The sequence below is a fragment of the Oncorhynchus gorbuscha genome, linkage group LG13 (genome assembly GCF_021184085.1).
Source record: "Oncorhynchus gorbuscha isolate QuinsamMale2020 ecotype Even-year linkage group LG13, OgorEven_v1.0, whole genome shotgun sequence".
NCBI classification, from domain to species: Eukaryota; Metazoa; Chordata; class Actinopteri; order Salmoniformes; family Salmonidae; genus Oncorhynchus; species Oncorhynchus gorbuscha.
The window spans coordinates 45,478,469-45,496,536 of record NC_060185.1 but is presented as its reverse complement, the minus strand read 5'-3'; the positions used below and the strand labels follow the sequence as shown (position 1 = coordinate 45,496,536).

The 18,068-nt window shown below is 46.8% G+C and overlaps 2 protein-coding genes across 6 annotated transcripts in view; both read left to right on the top strand.

Moving 5' to 3' along the window:
• The window catches only part of LOC123992988 (ubiquitin carboxyl-terminal hydrolase 2-like), a 43,425-nt gene extending 40,788 nt beyond the window's left edge, over positions 1 to 2,637 (top strand). For all 5 annotated transcript variants that reach the window (XM_046294698.1, XM_046294696.1, XM_046294697.1 and 2 more), the window contains 2 exons: positions 48 to 168; positions 1,140 to 2,637. In XM_046294698.1, the coding sequence (XP_046150654.1) occupies positions 48 to 168; positions 1,140 to 1,224 (206 nt within the window). In that variant the 3' untranslated portion in view covers positions 1,225 to 2,637. The remainder of the gene's footprint in view (positions 1 to 47; positions 169 to 1,139) is intronic.
• A 3,281-nt stretch (positions 2,638 to 5,918) lies between these two features.
• On the top strand, positions 5,919 to 9,082 carry LOC123993978 (GTPase IMAP family member 8-like). Its single transcript, XM_046296464.1, has 3 exons — positions 5,919 to 6,323; positions 7,120 to 7,845; positions 7,977 to 9,082. The coding sequence occupies exons 1-3, from the start codon at positions 6,296 to 6,298 to the stop codon at positions 8,537 to 8,539; spliced, it is 1,317 nt and encodes a 438-aa protein (XP_046152420.1). The 5' UTR covers positions 5,919 to 6,295; the 3' UTR covers positions 8,540 to 9,082.
• Positions 9,083 to 18,068: the final 8,986 nt, after the last annotated feature.

The window sequence follows — 18,068 nt, the reverse complement described above, 5'->3', positions numbered from 1 at the left end:
GTTCTACTGATTCCTCTCTGTCCCCTGTCCCTTCCCCCCCCCCACAGTAAATGCAGTTTATAACCTGTACGCAGTGTCCAATCACTCAGGCACGACCATGGGTGGCCACTACACAGCGTACTGTCGCAACCCCACCTCGGGAGAATGGTACACGTTCAATGACTCCAGGTATGTCTTTCCCTCTCCCTTTATGACACTACACTACCCACAAGGCTCTGCTAGCAAACCATACTGCTCAGAACTGAGCTCATTTGCGTTGAATCGACTGGAAATCTTAGAACTGGAAATTCTCCTGTTTAGAACATTCGAGCACTCTTCCACCTCACTGCATACATCTGAAATGGCACCCTGTTCCCTTTTATAGTGCACTACTTTTATCACTAGTCTGGTCAACAGTAGTGCACCACTTTATACAGTAGGAAATAGGATGCTGTTTAGAATGGACCACCACAGTGTAGGACCTCTGTCTAACAAATGATCTGCTGGGCCTCATGTTGAGTGCTAGAGCAGAGACTGTCAGGGAGAGGACATGAAGAGCCTGTGTCAGTCTGTCTGTCGGTCTGTCCTGCTTGCTGGCTACATACCATTCACCCAGAGCTACTTGCTTTCTTAATAACAGTACCTCCCCTAAATTCTGTCAAGTGTGCAGTAGCCTACCTCCTCCCTCTCTCCGCCTCCCCCTCTCTTCTCCTCCCTCTCTCACCTCTCTCCCACTCATTGCCTCGTGAGAGCCTATCTGCTTCTCTCTCCCTCTCTCTCTCCCAGCAGCTACCTGTGTCTTCTTTCCCTGCTCCTCCGCTCTCATTCATTATGCAGTTCTCTCTCTCCTGTTTATTCTCTCCCTTTCCTCCTTTATCCTTCTCTATGCTTAATGCACAGTATGATAGTACCCACGCAAGGTTACTCTAAACACTCTCTGCCCATAAAACAAGTACCTTTTGTTAGAAAATAACCGTCTGAATACACCATCCATTTTCATGGTTTTGTGACATAATAGTGGAAGGGAGCCTCAATATGGCTGTTCCCAGTTCAACATAATTGCATTTCTCAATGATATTGTCAATTCGTTGCACTGTTAGGACTGTCAACAACATTACAGCTCATTCACATGCATCCCCTCTTCCTCTCTCCCCTCACAGAGTATCGCCAATGTCCTCCAGCCAAGTGCGCAGCAGTGACGCCTACGTGCTGTTCTACGAGCTGGCCTCCTCCTCGCGGATGTGAGGGCCTCCCGGAGGAGGAGGGCACTGCGGGCGGTGGGCGGGAGGAGGAGGAGGTGGAGGGCACTGCGGGCGGGAGGAGGAGGAGGGCAAAGCCAGGCCCTTTAGGACTAATCACATCCACAAGAGGCTACTACTCCCCCCTCCCCAACTCCATCCACAACAGAGAGAGGCTACTACTCCCCCCTCCCCAACTCCATCCACAACAGAGAGAGGCTACTACTCCCCCCCTCCCCAACTCCATCCACAACAGAGAGAGGCTACTACTCCCCCCTCCCCAACTCCATCCACAACAGAGAGAGGCTACTTCTACTGCTGGACGTCCACCCTCAGACTATGGAAACACTACAGGAATCTGTCATCTTTGCAGTTGCCGTTCAACCCAGCCCTCCTCACTCTCTTTTCTCTCTGCCACATTGCTCTCTCTCTGCTCTTGGAGAGCAGGGTGGTCGGAGGAGTCGGCCTGTGCTTGTGTGGTGCGTGTGTGTGTCTCAGAGAGTATGTGTGTTAGGTTAAGATAGGGGAGCATCACCAGGCAATAAAAAACAATCGTCTCCGAAGTCCCTCTCAATGCACTGCAACAAACCAAACTCTCGCCCCGACCGCACCTTCTTCTCTTCTTGTTCGAGATCGCCTCAATATTAAAAGACATTGTTTCAATTTTTGTTTTGGGATTTTCTTGTTGATTTTTGTATTGGTATTACCACCATCATCACGGTGGAAGATTAACTGAACTGTGTTACTGCGGCAGCGCCCCCTGCTGACAGGTTGGAGTAGAACAATATGGAGCCGTCAGAAAGTCTTCTTACCACACCGCTCACACAAACCTGAGTGCCCCCTCCTGCCGACACACTGCAATGTCTCATCCCAGTTTCTCTGTTCAGCTGTGTACAGTACTACTCTGTCCTCTCACTGCTGCTCTCTCTCTCTCTCTCCATGTCCTGCATCTTCCTCTCTGAAGGTGGGGGGCAGGTTGTCCTCTTGAGAGTGCTACGTGTTCAGAGGATGCCCTGTACCTTGTGTTATTTTCTTCAGTGTGGCTGCGACTGATGTTTTAAAGTGCTGTGAATGAAAGGACGATCCCGTAGGAAGTCACACTATTGATCCCAATCTTGTCCGTATGGATTTGTTCATCCTTCAATTGTCATGCCACTGAACAACACGGGAAGAATGTTTTCACACAAACAAAAAAAAACATATCTGTATATTTTTATATTCTGATGCAATATAGAGAATGTACTATTACAGTGGTGCTGAAAAGACCTGTTTAGTGTTTTCAGTTCATTTAACAGGTGAATGAGAAAGGCTCTTAATTATGCTTACAGGTGACTTACATGTGATACGAGTCGTACTTTTTAACAGTGGCAGTCAAAACACATGAATTTATTATATATATATATATATAAATTAATTTGAAAAAAAATGTGGCTTTTAGTTTTGTATTTTGTGTTGTGTTTATGTTCAGTCAGTTATGGGTTTTCTATTTTTTCATTACAGACACGAGTCTAAAATTGTGCTGCCAAGGCACATAGCCCTTACATAGCCTGGATGCTTGTGTACGTATTTAAAAAATATTCACGTTATAAAACAACTTGCTTTTTATTTGGGCGGCTAGTTGAGCAAACAGATCTTCACATATATATTTGATTACCATTCATCTACATCATATAGGCACCCCGTGTTGTGGCTTTAAATGGTCGAAGACCGTGGTTACAATGGTTTATGGGTTAGAGCATAGTGCCAACAACACCAGGTCTATGGGTTAGAGCATAGTGCCAACAACACCAGGTCTATGGGTTAGAGCATAGTGCCAACAACACCAGGTCTATGGCTTAGAGCATAGTGCCAACAACACCAGGTCTATGGGTTAGAGCATAGTGCCAACAACACCAGGTCTATGGGTTAGAGCATAGTGCCAACAACACCAGGTCTATGGGTTAGAGCATAGTGCCAACAACACCAGGTCTATGGGTTAGAGCATAGTGCCAACAACACCAGGTCTATGGGTTAGAGCATAGTGCCAACAACACCAGGTCTATGGGTTAGAGCACATATGTCAGAGTCAAGGCCCGCGGGCCACATCCGGCCCGCGAGAAGGTTTTTTACGGCCCCTGGGATGATCTTGATTTGTTATTAGAACCGGCCCGCAGACTGCAGCAAGCCGGCAGCCCGCAGATCTTTTACACGCACCAATACTACATTTCCCACAATGCAACGGTGACGCACCGAGCAGTAGGCTGCTTCATTTCAATATTTATTGGCACAGCAGTTGTCAGCATCACAGTAAAATTAACTTTCAGATACCCATCAAAAATGGCAAAACGGAAGGTGGACACTGAGAACCGGGGGTTTCAAACAAGGTGGGAGTCGGAGTATTTGTTCACGGAGGTAGCTGGAAAACCTGTGTGGAGAAAGTGTGGCGGTACTGAAAGAGTATAATCTGAGACGACATTATGAAACGAAACACGCGGACAAAAACAAGAATATGGACATGGAACAAAGGCTACAAAAGGCAGAGGAATTAAAACGAGGCCTCAAATCTCGACAGGCTCTGTTCAAAAAAGCCAAATCACAAGGCCAGGCTGCTGTCAAGGCCAGTTTTATTTTGGCAGAAGAGATCGCTAAATCAGCCCGGCCATTTACGGAGGGGGATTTCATCAAAAACTGCATGATTAAAGTTTGTGACGAAGTTTGCCCAGAAAAAAGGCAACTCTTTTTAAATGTGAGTCTGAGCAGAAACACCATTGCCGAGAGAGTAGACCAGTTGTCCATCAATCTAAAAGAGCAGCTTGTGAAAAAGGGAAAAGATTTCATTGCATATTCCTTGGCTGTGGATGAGAGCACCGACATTTCTGACATTGCCCAGTTGTCAATTTTCATCCGCGGAGTGGACTCCAGCCTAAGCGTGACAGAGGAGTTTTTGGCTTTACGTCCTATGCATGGCACAACTACGGGGCATGATTTGTATGAAGAGGTGTCAAGATGTGTAAATGAGATGGAGCTGCCTTGGGAAAAACTCGTGGGTTTGACAACCGACGGAGCACCTGCGATGTGTGGACACAGGAGCGGACTGGTGGCAAAGATACGGGAAAAGATGCAAGAGGAAAACGCGACAGGTGAGCTGACAGCTTATCATTGTATCATACACCAGGAAGCGTTGTGCGGTAAAGCCTTGAAAATGGAGCATGTAATGAGCATCATCACGCGCACAGTTAACTTTATCAGAGCCAAAGGTTTGAATCACCGCCAGTTCAAGGCATTTCTGACGGAGTTAGAAACGGAGCATGGTGATTTGCCTTATCACACAGAGGTGCGATGGCTAAGCCAGGGAAAGGTGCTTCAAAGATGTTTCGAGCTTCGTGAGGAGATTTGTCTGTTCTTGGACAGCAAAGGGAAAGACACAACACAACTCCGAGACGAAATGTTTCTGTGTGAAATGGCTTTTCTGTGTGACATTACGAGTCATCTGAATGCAATGAACTTGCAGCTGCAGGGTCGGGATCGTGTCATCTCTGATATGTACAGTACAGTGAAGGCATTTAAAACCAAGTTGAGTGGATGATAGAAAATTGCTATTATTGTTTTTTTCTTTGAAGTAAATTTAGCCCACTTTTGCTAAAATAGAAAATATAGGCTACTGATGGTGCCTTGAATACCGGTTTCTTTCATTTAATGTTCATGTTATGGGGATTTTTATATAAAGGAAATTTGTCTTTTGTGTCTGTTGAAAATTAAAGATTACTGACAGAGCCATAAGAAAATATTGCTTTATTTATCTGATCATATTGGAATATATTTGTTAGGTTTTCAGTAGGTTCAATTAGGTTCACTAGACTATATGCGTCATTTAAAAATTTTTCAATGAACATTCGAACAGTCCGGCCCTCGGCTTGTAGCTAAATTTTTTATTTGGCCCTCCGTCCATTTGACTTTGACACCCCTGGGTTAGAGCATAGTGCCAACAACACCAGGTCTATGGGTTAGAGCATAGTGCCAACAACACCAGGTCTATGGCTTAGAGCATAGTGCCAACAACACCAGGTCTATGGGTTAAATTCCTGCTTGGTTAACATACTGAATGTGTATCACTTTCAATATTTACCGTGCTGTAATCTCATTCACCAAACACTTCCTCCCATTGCTTGTAAACAAAGATACCGCTTAACTTCCCCTTTCAGCTGCTATACACAATTAGCCCGGGGACGAGGTTAACAGTTCTGTTGCTCTGGATTAAAGGGTCTGCTAAATGATCGCGTTAGTAACAAACCACCAAGCTCATCCAATGCTGTATGTCCACTTGATTGGCATGTATTCTAAAATGATTTCCCTGTATTGAGACTCCCACCCCCCAGCCATTCAACACTTTGTTTATGGGAATCCCAGACTTGCCTCCTGGACTGAGGTGTTGTTCCCTTAGCTGAGACCTATTTCTGTAGCCTATGGATGTCACTGTCCTGCCGAGAGCTGATGCCGTGTAAGTACAACACCCAGGAATAGTACTGCTCACTTTGCCCCCTGGTTACAATGGATGACATCACTCAACAGAGAACACTGGGAGGAGTCATTCTTAAAGACATAATGGGAAGTACATTTCCACCTCTTGTTTGCTTTGAGTCTACAGTATATCAGTAAACATACTGAGTACACCACGGCAGCCCCCCGCCCAGAACAGCCTCAATTCATCATTCAACATAAATAAGGGATCATGGCTTTCTCCTGGATTCACCTGGTCAGTCTATGTCACGGAAAGAACAGGTGTTTGAATCAACACACGTATGACACGCCTGGTTGGTTGCATATTAACTAGAACGACTTCTGAAGAACTGTAAAGTGTCATTTGGAACTGTTATGAATGCCTTGGGCATGACTAATCTACGATACCACTTATCATAGGGAGGGTTTGTTATACTAATCAATGGGTACTTTTGAAGCAAATGGGAGGTACCTTCTTCACAATGTAGCAGGCTAGGGAAGAGAAGAGATGTGTTATCGCCGGAACGTAAGTCACAGGAGCATGGACTTGGCTGTCGCAATCTACTGCACTTCTCAATTATAACAAAGAGTGGCACCTTCAAATGGCAGCTCACAGTTCAACCACTCTTGGTAAGTCTTTTGACTGTTATTCTGTTCTTGTATCATTAATAGTGCCACACATGCATTAGCTATAATTATAAACTGGGTGGTTCAAGCCCTGAATGCTGATTGGATGAAAGCCGTGGTATATCAGACCGTATACCAAGGGGACGACAAAACGTTTATTTTTACTACTCTAATTAAGTTGGTAACCAGTTTCTAATAGCAATAAGGCACCTCGGGAGTTTGTGATATTTGGCCAATAAACCACGGCTAAGGCCTGTGTCCAAGAACAGCCTTTAGCTGTGGTATATTGGCCATATATGTAAAGGTTTTCCTCCTCTTCTGAGGAGGAGTAGGAAGGATCGGACCAATATGCAGCATGGTAAGTGTTCGTCATTTTATTACACTGAACTGAACACTACAATACAAAGTAAACAAAAAGAACAACCGAAACAGTTCTGTCTGGTAACTAATACAGAGACCGAAAACAACTACCCACAACCCATAGTGGGAAAACAGGCTGCCTAAGTATGGTTCTCAATCACAGACAACGATTGACAGTTGCCTCTGATTGGGAACCATACCAGGCCAAAACCAGAAATACAAAACCTAGAATACAAAACATAGAATGCCCATCCCAACTCACGCCCTGACCAAACTAAAACAGAGACATAATTAAACTAAGGTCAGGACCTGACAATATACCACACCCCCTCGGGCCTTATTTCTTAATAAGATCATGTGTTGTTACTCAATGAAATGAAAGCATTGAATAGATATAAAATACGTTTGAGGTGTGTTTAACTCTTTAACTCCATATTAGGTCAAGACCCATGTATTTCAAAGCGGATCCTGCTTTTACTTGGAGAGAGACTGAGTGGAAAGAGCTCAGTGGGGAACACCATCTTGGGCAAGACGGAATTTGACACAGGGATAATGACAACTCACAGCTCCAAGAGGAAGGGCACTGTTGCAGGAAGAAAGGTGACTGTGGTGGACACTCCTGGATGGTACGTCGGGAGAAGCACCCCTGGCAGAGTGGCACAGGAGCTGGGGCGAGCCCTGTCCCTCTGTTCCCTGGGTCCCCATGCCATCCTCCTGGTGGTCTCTGCCATAGGGGACTTCAGTCAGGGAGAATGGAGGGCCATGGAGGAGCACCTGAGGCAGATCCAGGCCCCTATCTGGAAGCGAGCTATAGTGCTCCTCACCCACGGAGCTGAGATACCAAGAGGAACCTCCGCTGAGGAACACATCCAAGGGAAGGGCAAGAGTCTCCTGTGGCTTGTGGAGAGGTGTGGGAACAAGTTCCATGTTCTGGACAGCCACGCCAGGGACAAACAGTTTCAGGTCCAATTGCTGTTGGAGAAGATTGATAGGATGGTTGAGATAAATAGTCGTCCAAGGGAAATACAGGAGAGGTTGTACAACCAGGTGAGAGAGAGCTTGAGGATGGGAGGAGGGAAACAGCAGGGAGAGGACATAGAAATGCTTGTCATGCAGGACATGGGGACAAGGCAGAACCAGCAGGTCACAGCAGTGGTACCCATAGGTAAGTGCAAACTTGCATGTTTGTGGCAAAGGTTAAAGAATACCATTGCAAATAGAGAACATTGGGCTACTTAGTAGCATTGTATAACTGCACCGGCTGTGTTCAGATGTTTTTGTTTATTTTTCTGACAGAGACATCTAAATGTAGGCCAGCTGCGTTTGGCCTTGTGCTGCTGGGAAGAAGATGTTCTGGGAAGAGTTCAGCAGGAAATACCATTCTTGGCAGAAGAGAGTTTGGTAGTGGCAAAAGAACAGTCCATTGTGTGGTGGGACAGGGAGAGGTGGGAGGGAGGACAGTCGTGGTGGTGGACACTCCCGGTTGGAGTCTCTACGGTCTGTCCAAACCGAAGCAGGTCAGACTGGAGATGAGAGGCAGTGCATCCCTGTGCCCCTATGGGGTAGTTTGTACATTCCTCTTGGCCATACCTGTTGACTCCTTCACAGAGAAAGATAGGTGTGCTGTGGAGAAATACCTGAGTGTTTTGGGTGAGAGGGTATGGAGAAGCACCATGGTGCTTTTCACCTATGGTGATGAGTTAAGAGGCAGAACCATTGAGGAGCACATTGAGAAGACTGGAGAGTCCCTCCGTGGGCTGCTGGCGAAGTGTTCTCACAGGTACCATGTCTTAGATAACAATATTAAGGGCGATCTAACCCAGGTTGTCGAGCTGTTGCAGATGGTGGAGCAGTTGTAGACACTGGATCATTCACCTCTGCGGATAACACCCTGTTATATAAAATGTTTGAAATTATACATTGACGTCATTTGCACCAAATTATTTAAATTAAGTTCTTGTATGGCCTTATCTAAAACAAAATGTCTATGTTCCTCTGTATCCAGTCAAATAATTTAAAGGTCAACTGCAGCCAAAAATGGGGTTTGAGGTTGGAATAATACTGTGAAATAGTGAAAATTAGGATAATGTCCTTTCAGTGTACGAGTTTGATAAAACCACCTGAAACTTCTGTCTGTTTTGGTGGGATATAGTTTTGGTCTTTCCATGGTGACATCACCATGCTGTAATTTGACATTCCTTGATTAGACTATATTTGAATGAAAACATAGATTATATTAATTAAGTCATGATTGGCTTGATTAAGTTACCAATGTTAGATGTAGACAGTTCAGGAATACTTACTTTTTCCCTTTTGATAAGAAATGATCATACTGTACTAAGTCTGTATTAAGTTTTTATTAATGTATTAAATACATTGGAAATGAAAAGTAAGTCAACCAACACAAGCTTTACATTAATAAAAAGTGTAGAGTAAATTGCCACAGTAGATTATCTCTTATAAACGAGGAAATACCTACTATCAATATCAACGGAATTGATAGTTCTCAAATAGTTTACATTTACATTACATTTAAGTCATTTAGCAGACGCTCTTATCCAGAGCGACTTACAAATTGGTGCATTCACCTTATGACATCCAGTGGAACAGTCACTTTACAATAGTGCATCTAAATCTTAAAGGGGGGGGGGTGAGAGGGATTACTTATCCTATCCTAGGTATTCCTTAAAGAGGTGGGGTTTCAGGTGTCTCCGGAAGGTGGTGATTGACTCCGCTGTCCTGGCGTCGTGAGGGAGTTTGTTCCACCATTGGGGGGCCAGAGCAGCGAACAGTTTTGACTGGGCTGAGCGGGAACTGTACTTCCTCAGTGGTAGGGAGGCGAGCAGGCCAGAGGTGGATGAACGCAGTGCCCTTGTTTGGGTGTAGGGCCTGATCAGAGCCTGGAGGTACTGAGGTGCCGTTCCCCTCACAGCTCCGTAGGCAAGCACCATGGTCTTGTAGCGGATGCGAGCTTCAACTGGAAGCCAGTGGAGAGAGCGGAGGAGCGGGGTGACGTGAGAGAACTTGGGAAGGTTGAACACCAGACGGGCTGCGGCGTTCTGGATGAGTTGTAGGGGTTTAATGGCACAGGCAGGGAGCCCAGCCAACAGCGAGTTGCAGTAATCCAGACGGGAGATGACAAGTGCCTGGATTAGGACCTGCGCCGCTTCCTGTGTGAGGCAGGGTCGTACTCTGCGGATGTTGTAGAGCATGAACCTACAGGAACGGGCCACCACCTTGATGTTAGTTGAGAACGACAGGGTGTTGTCCAGGATCACGCCAAGGTTCTTAGCGCTCTGGGAGGAGGACACAATGGAGTTGTCAACCGTGATGGCGAGATCATGAAACGGGCAGTCCTTCCCCGGGAGGAAGAGCAGCTCCGTCTTGCCGAGGTTCAGCTTGAGGTGGTGATCCGTCATCCACACTGATATGTCTGCCAGACATGCAGAGATGCGATTCGCCACCTGGTCATCAGAAGGGGGAAAGGAGAAGATTAATTGTGTGTCGTCTGCATAGCAATGATAGGAGAGACCATGTGAGGTTATGACAGAGCCAAGTGACTTGGTGTATAGCGAGAATAGGAGAGGGCCTAGAACAGAACCCTGGGGGACACGAGTGGTGAGAGCGCGTGGTGAGGAGACAGATTCTCGCCACGCCACCTGGTAGGAGCGACCTGTCAGGTAGGACGCAATCCAAGCGTGGGCCGCGCCGGAGATGCCCAACTCGGAGAGGGTGGAGAGGAGGATCTGATGGTTCACAGTATCGAAGGCAGCAGATAGGTCTAGAAGGATGAGAGCAGAGGAGAGAGAGTTAGCTTTAGCGGTGCGGAGCGCCTCCGTGATACAGAGAAGAGCAGTCTCAGTTGAATGACTAGTCTTGAAACTACTCCGTTGTTGACATCGGAGGGATCGAGTGTAGGTTTTTTCAGAAGGGGTGCAACTCTCGCTCTCTTGAAGACGGAAGGGACGTAGCCAGCGGTCAGGGATGAGTTGATGAGCGATGTGAGGTAAGGGAGAAGGTCTCCGGAAATGGTCTGGAGAAGAGAGGAGGGGATAGGGTCAAGCGGGCAGGTTGTTGGGCGGCCGGCCGTCACAAGACGCGAGATTTCATCTGGAGAGAGAGGGGAGAAAGAGGTCAGAGCACAGGGTAGGGCAGTGTGAGCAGAACCAGCGGTGCCATTTGACTTAGCAAACGAGGATCGGATGTCGTCGACCTTCTTTTCAAAATGGTTGATGAAGTCATCTGCAGAGGGGGGGAGGGGGAGGAGGATTCAGGAGGGAGGAGAAGGTGGCAAAGAGCTTCCTAGGTTTAGAGGCAGATGCTTGGAATTTAGAGTGGTAGAAAATGGCTTTAGCAGCAGAGACAGAGGAGGAAAATGTAGAGAGGAGGGAGTGAAAGGATGCCAGGTCCGCAGGGAGGCGAGTTTTCCTCCATTTCCGCTCGGCTGCCCGGAGCCCTGTTCTGTGAGCTCGCAATGAGTCGTCGAGCCACGGGGCGGGAGGGGAGGACCGAGCCGGCCTGGAGGATAGGGGACATAGAGAGTCAAACGATGCAGAAAGGGAGGAGAGGAGGGTTGAGGAGGCAGAATCAGGAGAGAGGTTGGAGAAGGTTTGAGCAGAGGGAAGAGATGATAGGATGGAAGAGGAGAGAGTAGCGGGGGAGAGAGAGAGCGAAGGTTGGGACGGCGCGATACCATCCGAGTAGGGGCAGTGTGGGAGGTGTTGGATGAGAGCGAGAGGGAAAAGGATACAAGGTAGTGGTCGGAGACTTGGAGGGGGTTGCAATGAGGTTAGTGGAAGAACAGCATCTAGTAACGATAAGGTCGAGCGTATTGCCTGCCTTGTGAGTAGGGGGGGAAGGTGAGAGGGTGAGGTCAAGAGGAGAGGAATGAGTCAAAGGTAGAGGTGGGGAGGTTAAAGTTGCCCAGCACTGTGAGAGGTGAGTCGTCCTCAGCAAAGGAGCTTATCAAGGCATCAAGCTCTTCTAAATGATAATTTGTTGTTTTATGGTAACTTATGCAGAGTCAGTAGCCATGCCCAGCCTGGCATGACTGGTCTGAAGGGAATTTAGCATCCCCAGTTGCTCTGCAAGCGCGGAGAAGGTATTCGTCGCTGCTGGCCTGCTCTCCAGGCACCATCGCATGAGCCTGAAGCCACAGACTCTGACCAAACTTGTGTTTCTAAAAATTAATTAAAAGGCACTAAGCCTAACACGATACTGTTATATTTATCTTTTTGTCTCTGGATAGGGCTGTGTCCTACTCATGTACCTTAACTAGGGCAAGTCATTTTATGCAATCAATAGCACTGCATAAAACTGATGCCTAGTAGAAAAGAATATACTATTTACTATCAGTAACGTTGTAATGAAAAAGAGAATTGCATCACAAAGCTAAATAAACAGAGCAGTGAGTAGGAGACAGAGCAGTGAGTTTACGTTAACGTAAACTCGTACATCGCCTTGGTCCGTACAATTGCCCTTATTTTAGCGTCCCAAAAAACAGGATAATTCCAGATCAACTGTAATGTCAATACCATTGTAAAGCACAATTTCTCCCCTTTCCAACAAAATCAATTACATGACCTAAACACTGCCCGTTTCTGCATAATTCAAGCAGGCAATGAGCCCCGTCAGGTCTGTCAGGTCTTTTTTAAATGGCGGGTGGGGAAGCGAAACTAATGCGTGATAGTGAGAAGGATAGATGTCGTGTGGGAAAATAGCTTTTTTCACTCGATCTGTCCAAGTTATCACCTTATCGTCTCTAAAATGTAAATAAAACACGATAAAGAGTTTATATAATGTGTCATTTACATACCTATTTGAAGGTTAATGTCAAATTTGAATCGGGTTTTTAGGGCGGTGTTAAAGTGATCTTAGAAGTAAACAGCAGCTTTGAGAAGGATAATCGCATGCATTAATGACGAAAAAAATGACGAGGTATCCCCCTTACCCCCGCCACTGTCCATTTCTTGTCTTTAAACGATGGGAGAAGTGCTACACCTGGTGGAGAGAGATTGTAAGACATAAATATGAACTTTATGCGTGCTGTACGTTACGACATGACACGTCAAGATGTAATGGAGGGTCAGTTTTTTCAACTTTTCCCCAATACTACAGACCATTACCATGTCGATCAACACTTGAATAGAAACCTAGTTCACACCCCCGATTTTGACGTCAACACAGTCGCTACAGTCCCATTAGTTTTCTTTGTAGCCTCGTTTGAATGTCGTGGTTACGCACATTTGTACGGAATGGGGTGAGTTTACGTTACTAAGTTTTTCTTTCCAGCCCACTTTCCAGCTCACACTCTCAAACACCTAGATCCCCTGAATGCAGCTCACTCTCCAGATCCAATCACCTGAATTCTAATCACCTGTTCACACACCTGTATGTCATTATCACACACTATTTAGTTTAGGTCTTTGCACCGCATCACTGTGAGGTATTGTTTGTTTTGTGACACGTCTTTCAGAGCTCTGGTTTTTCCTATTTATTCACGCTTCCTGTGTATAATAGTTTTTGCCTGCCTCACTAACGATGCCGTTTGCCTATTCCCTGCCCGTACTTTAGCCTCTGGGATTTCCTGTTATCTACCTATTGCCTGATCTCCAGGACTACGTCACTAGCCTTTTCCCCTGTCTGTACTGTTGCCCTTTTGGACCTGTGTATGATCTTGTGCCTGCCCCTGGACCCAGCTACCTGCCTCCTCCTGCGGTCCTTTGCAATAAACACCTGCTGCGCCCTGCTCTTGAAACCAGCTCTCTGTCTCCCCTCGTGTCATTACATTCGCCTTACTTTACTTAAGCCTAGCTCGCTACCATCTCTTTATTTACTTCCTTTCGTTCTGATTTCCTTTCTTGAAGACCAATAGAAAGACTGTGTAATTATCCATTATTACAATTTTAATTTAACCTTTATTTAACTAGGCAAGCCAGTTAATAACACATTCTTATTTTACAATGACGGTCTACCCTGGCCAAACCCGGACGACGGTGAGCCAATTGTGACTCCCGATCAGGAAGGGACCTTGGAACTTCTCCTCCAATGCATTGAGAAAGAGGTAACGAAATATCCACAAGGAAGGACAATTGAGAAAGCGATTGTTACATATCAGAGGCATGTCTTTTCTACACAACATTTTTGTTTTATCTGAACATTTCCCAACATTGTATAATACGGTAAAAAGGAATGTTGAAACTGGTGCTCCACATAAAGCAAGTGGACACCACAAACACATACAGAACAATTATCAAAAAACACATTTATTTACATGACTTTCCAGCAGATGGAATTTACTTGTGGTTCCTTTGCTTTACAATCTCTTTGGGAGAATCTAACGTCCCTAGGAATGAAAAAACTAAAACATTCTACTGCTTCAAAGTCTCTTTAGAGAAGGACATCCCCTCCACATTTTTCCATACAGAATCAGAATTTACAGTAGCAGCCTCCAGTTCAGTGGGAACTGTAGACCCTCTGTGGCCACACATTTTAGAACCACGAAGAAGAGCATCTACCGGATTACATTCTATATGGAAGCCCTTTGCGCGTGCACATAGTAGGTCTTTGTTTTTTATACTTTTTTACATTAAACACCACAATCATTGTTTATGTAACAAGGAATACACCGTTTTTAATGCAATTTAGGTCATTTCAGAATATCAACATTTTGATATAAATATACAGAAATCTAAATACTCAAACAATGGACCTGGGGTACTGACAAAGAGCCAGGTAAGTGTTCTAAAGGGCCCAGGAGTATTTTGGGGTGAACTCCCCCTTGAACTAAGTAAGGTTACTTGTTGGATGCCCTTATAACTAATCTCAACAAAAAATGAAACGTCCCTTTTTCAGGACCCTGTCTTTCAAAGATAATTAGTCAAAATCCAAATAACATCACAGATCTTCATTGTAAACAGGTTAAACACTGTTTTCCATGCTTCTTCAATGAACCATAAACAATTAATGAACATGCACCTGTGGAACGGTCGTTAAGACACTAACAGCTTATATATATATATATATATATGCCATTTAGCAGACGCTTTTATCCAAAGCAACTTACAGTCATGTGTGCATACATTCTACGTATGGGTGGTCCCGGGAATCGAACCCACTACCCTGGCGTTACAAGCGCCATGCTCTACCAACTGAGCTACAGAAGGACCACAACAGATGATAGGCAATTTACATTTACATTTAAGTCATTTAGCAGACGCTCTTATCCAGAGCGACTTACAAATTGGTGCATTCACCTTATGACATCCAGTGGAACAGTCACTTTACAATAGTGCATCTAAATCTTAAAGGGGGGTGAGAGGGATTACTTATCCTATCCTAGGTATTCCTTAAAGAGGTGGGGTTTCAGGTGTCTCCGGAAGGTGGTGATTGACTCCGCGGTCCTGGCGTCGTGAGGGAGTTTGTTCCACCATTGGGGGGCCAGAGCAGCGAACAGTTTTGACTGGGCTGAGCGGGAGCTGTACTTCCTCAGTGGTAGGGAGGCGAGCAGGCCAGAGGTGGATGAACGCAGTGCCCTTGTTTGGGTGTAGGGCCTGATCAGAGCCTGGAGGTACTGAGGTGCCGTTCCCCTCACAGCTCCGTAGGCAAGCACCATGGTCTTGTAGCGGATGCGAGCTTCAACTGGAAGCCAGTGGAGAGAACGGAGGAGCGGGGTGACGTGAGAGAACTTGGGAAGGTTGAACACCAGACGGGCTGCGGCGTTCTGGATGAGTTGAAGGGGTTTAATGGCACAGGCAGGGAGCCCAGCCAACAGCGAGTTGCAGTAATCCAGACGGGAGATGACAAGTGCCTGGATTAGGACCTGCGCCGCTTCCTGTGTGAGGCAGGGTCGTACTCTGCGGATGTTGTAGAGCATGAACCTACAGGAACGGGCCACCGCCTTGATGTTGGTTGAGAACGACAGGGTGTTGTCCAGGATCACGCCAAGGTTCTTAGCGCTCTGGGAGGAGGACACAATGGAGTTGGACATCAGAGGGATCGAGTGTAGGTTTTTTCAGAAGGGGTGCAACTCTCGCTCTCTTAAGACGGAAGGGACGTAGCCAGCGGTCAGGGATGAGTTGATGAGCGAGGTGAGGTAAGGGAGAAGGTCTCCGGAAATGGTCTGGAGAAGAGAGGAGGGGATAGGGTCAAGCGGGCAGGTTGTTGGGCGGCCGGCCGTCACAAGACGCGAGATTTCATCTGGAGAGAGAGGGGAGAAAGAGGTCAGAGCACAGGGTAGGGCAGTGTGAGCAGAACCAGCGGTGTCGTTTGACTTAGCAAACGAGGATCGGATGTCGTCGACCTTCTTTTCAAAATGGTTGACGAAGTCATCTGCAGAGAGGGAGGAGGGGGGGGAGGAGGATTCAGGAGGGAGGATAAGGTGGCAAAGAGCTTCCTAGGGTTAGAGGCAGATGCTTGGAATTTAGAGTGGTAGAAAGTGGCTTTAGCAGCAGAGACAGAGGAGGAAAATGTAGAGAGGAGGGAGTGAAAGGATGCCAGGTCCGCAGGGAGGCGAGTTTTCCTCCATTTCCGCTCGGCTGCCCGGAGCCCTGTTCTGTGAGCTCGCAATGAGTCGTCGAGCCACGGGGCGGGAGGGGAGGACCGAGCCGGCCTGGAGGATAGGGGACATAGAGAGTCAAAGGATGCAGAGAGGGAGGAGAGGAGGGTTGAGGAGGCAGAATCAGGAGATAGGTTGGAGAAGGTTTGAGCAGAGGGAAGAGATGATAGGATGGAAGAGGAGAGAGTAGCGGGGAGAGAGAGCGAAGGTTGGGACGGCGCGATACCATCCGAGTAGGGGCAGTGTGGGAGGTGTTGGATGAGAGCGAGAGGGAAAAGGATACAAGGTAGTGGTCGGAGACTTGGAGGGGAGTTGCAATGAGGTTAGTGGAAGAACAGCATCTAGTAAAGATGAGGTCGAGCGTATTGCCTGCCTTGTGAGTAGGGGGAAGGTGAGAGGGTGAGGTCAAAAGAGGAGAGGAGTGGAAAGAAGGAGGCAGAGAGGAATGAGTCAAAGGTAGACGTGGGGAGGTTAAAGTCGCCCAGAACTGTGAGAGGTGAGCCGTCCTCAGGAAAGGAGCTTATCAAGGCATCAAGCTCATTGATGAACTCTCCGAGGGAACCTGGAGGGCGATAAATGATAAGGATGTTAAGCTTGAAAGGGCTGGTAACTGTGACAGCATGGAATTCAAAGGAGGCGATAGACAGATGGGTAAGGGGAGAAAAAGAGAATGACCACTTGGGAGAGATGAGGATCCCGGTGCCACCACCCCGCTGACCAGAAGCTCTCGGGGTGTGCGAGAACACGTGGGCGGACGAAGAGAGAGCAGTAGGAGTAGCAGTGTTGTCTGTGGTGATCCATGTTTCCGTCAGTGCCAAGAAGTCGAGGGACTGGAGGGAGGCATAGGCTGAGATAAACTCTGCCTTGTTGGCCGCAGATCGGCAGTTCCAGAGGCTACCGGAGACCTGGAACTCCACGTGGGTCGTGCGCGCTGGGACCACCAGATTAGGGTGGCCGCGGCCACGCGGTGTGGAGCGTTTGTATGGTCTGTGCAGAGAGGAGAGAACAGGGATAGACAGACACATAGTTGACAGGCTACAGAAGAGGCTACGCCAATGCAAAGGAGATTGGAATGACAAGTGGACTACACGTCTCGAATGTTCAGAAAGTTAAGCTTACGTAGCAAGAATCTTATTGACTAAAATGATTAAAATGATACAGTACTGCTGAAGTAGGCTAGCTGGCAGTGGGTGCGTTGTTGACACTACACTAATCAAGTCGTTCCGTTGAGTGTAATAGTTTCGACAGTGCTGCTATTCGGGGGCTAGCTGGCTAGCTAGCAGTGTTGTTTACGTTACGTTGCGTTAAAAGAACGACAATAGCTGGCTAGCTAACCTAGAAAATCGCTCTAGACTACACAATTATCTTTGATACAAAGACGGCTATGTAGCTAGCTATGTAGCTAGCTACGATCAAACAAATCAAACCGTTGTACTGTAATGAAATAAAATTAAGGTCACAGTTATGAAAACGTAGGACACTAAAGCCTTTCTACTGACTCTGAAAAACACATAAATAAAGATACCCAGGGTCCCTGCTCATCTGCGAGAACGTGCCTTAGGCATGCTGCAAGGAGGCATGAGGACTGCAGTGAACAGGGCAATAAATTGCAATGTCCGTACTGTGAGATGCCTAAGACAGCGCTACAGGAAGACAGGACGGACAGCTGATCGACCTCGCAGTGGCAGACCACGTGTAACAACACATACACAGGATCGGTACAGCCAAACATCACACCTGCGGGACAGGTACAGGATGGCAACAACAACTGCTTGAGTTACATCAGGAATGCACAATCCCTCCATCAGTGCTCAGACTGTCCGCAATAGGCT

Bases quoted from the DNA above. Each gene is read 5' to 3' on its own strand.
- LOC123993978 (XM_046296464.1), top strand. From the start codon at position 6,296: ATGGCAGCTCACAGTTCAACCACTCTTG. The intron at 6,324-7,119 runs GTAAGTCTTTTG...ACTCCATATTAG, and splicing joins TCACAGTTCAACCACTCTTG to GTCAAGACCCATGTATTTCA. The intron at 7,846-7,976 runs GTAAGTGCAAAC...TTTTTCTGACAG, and splicing joins CACAGCAGTGGTACCCATAG to AGACATCTAAATGTAGGCCA.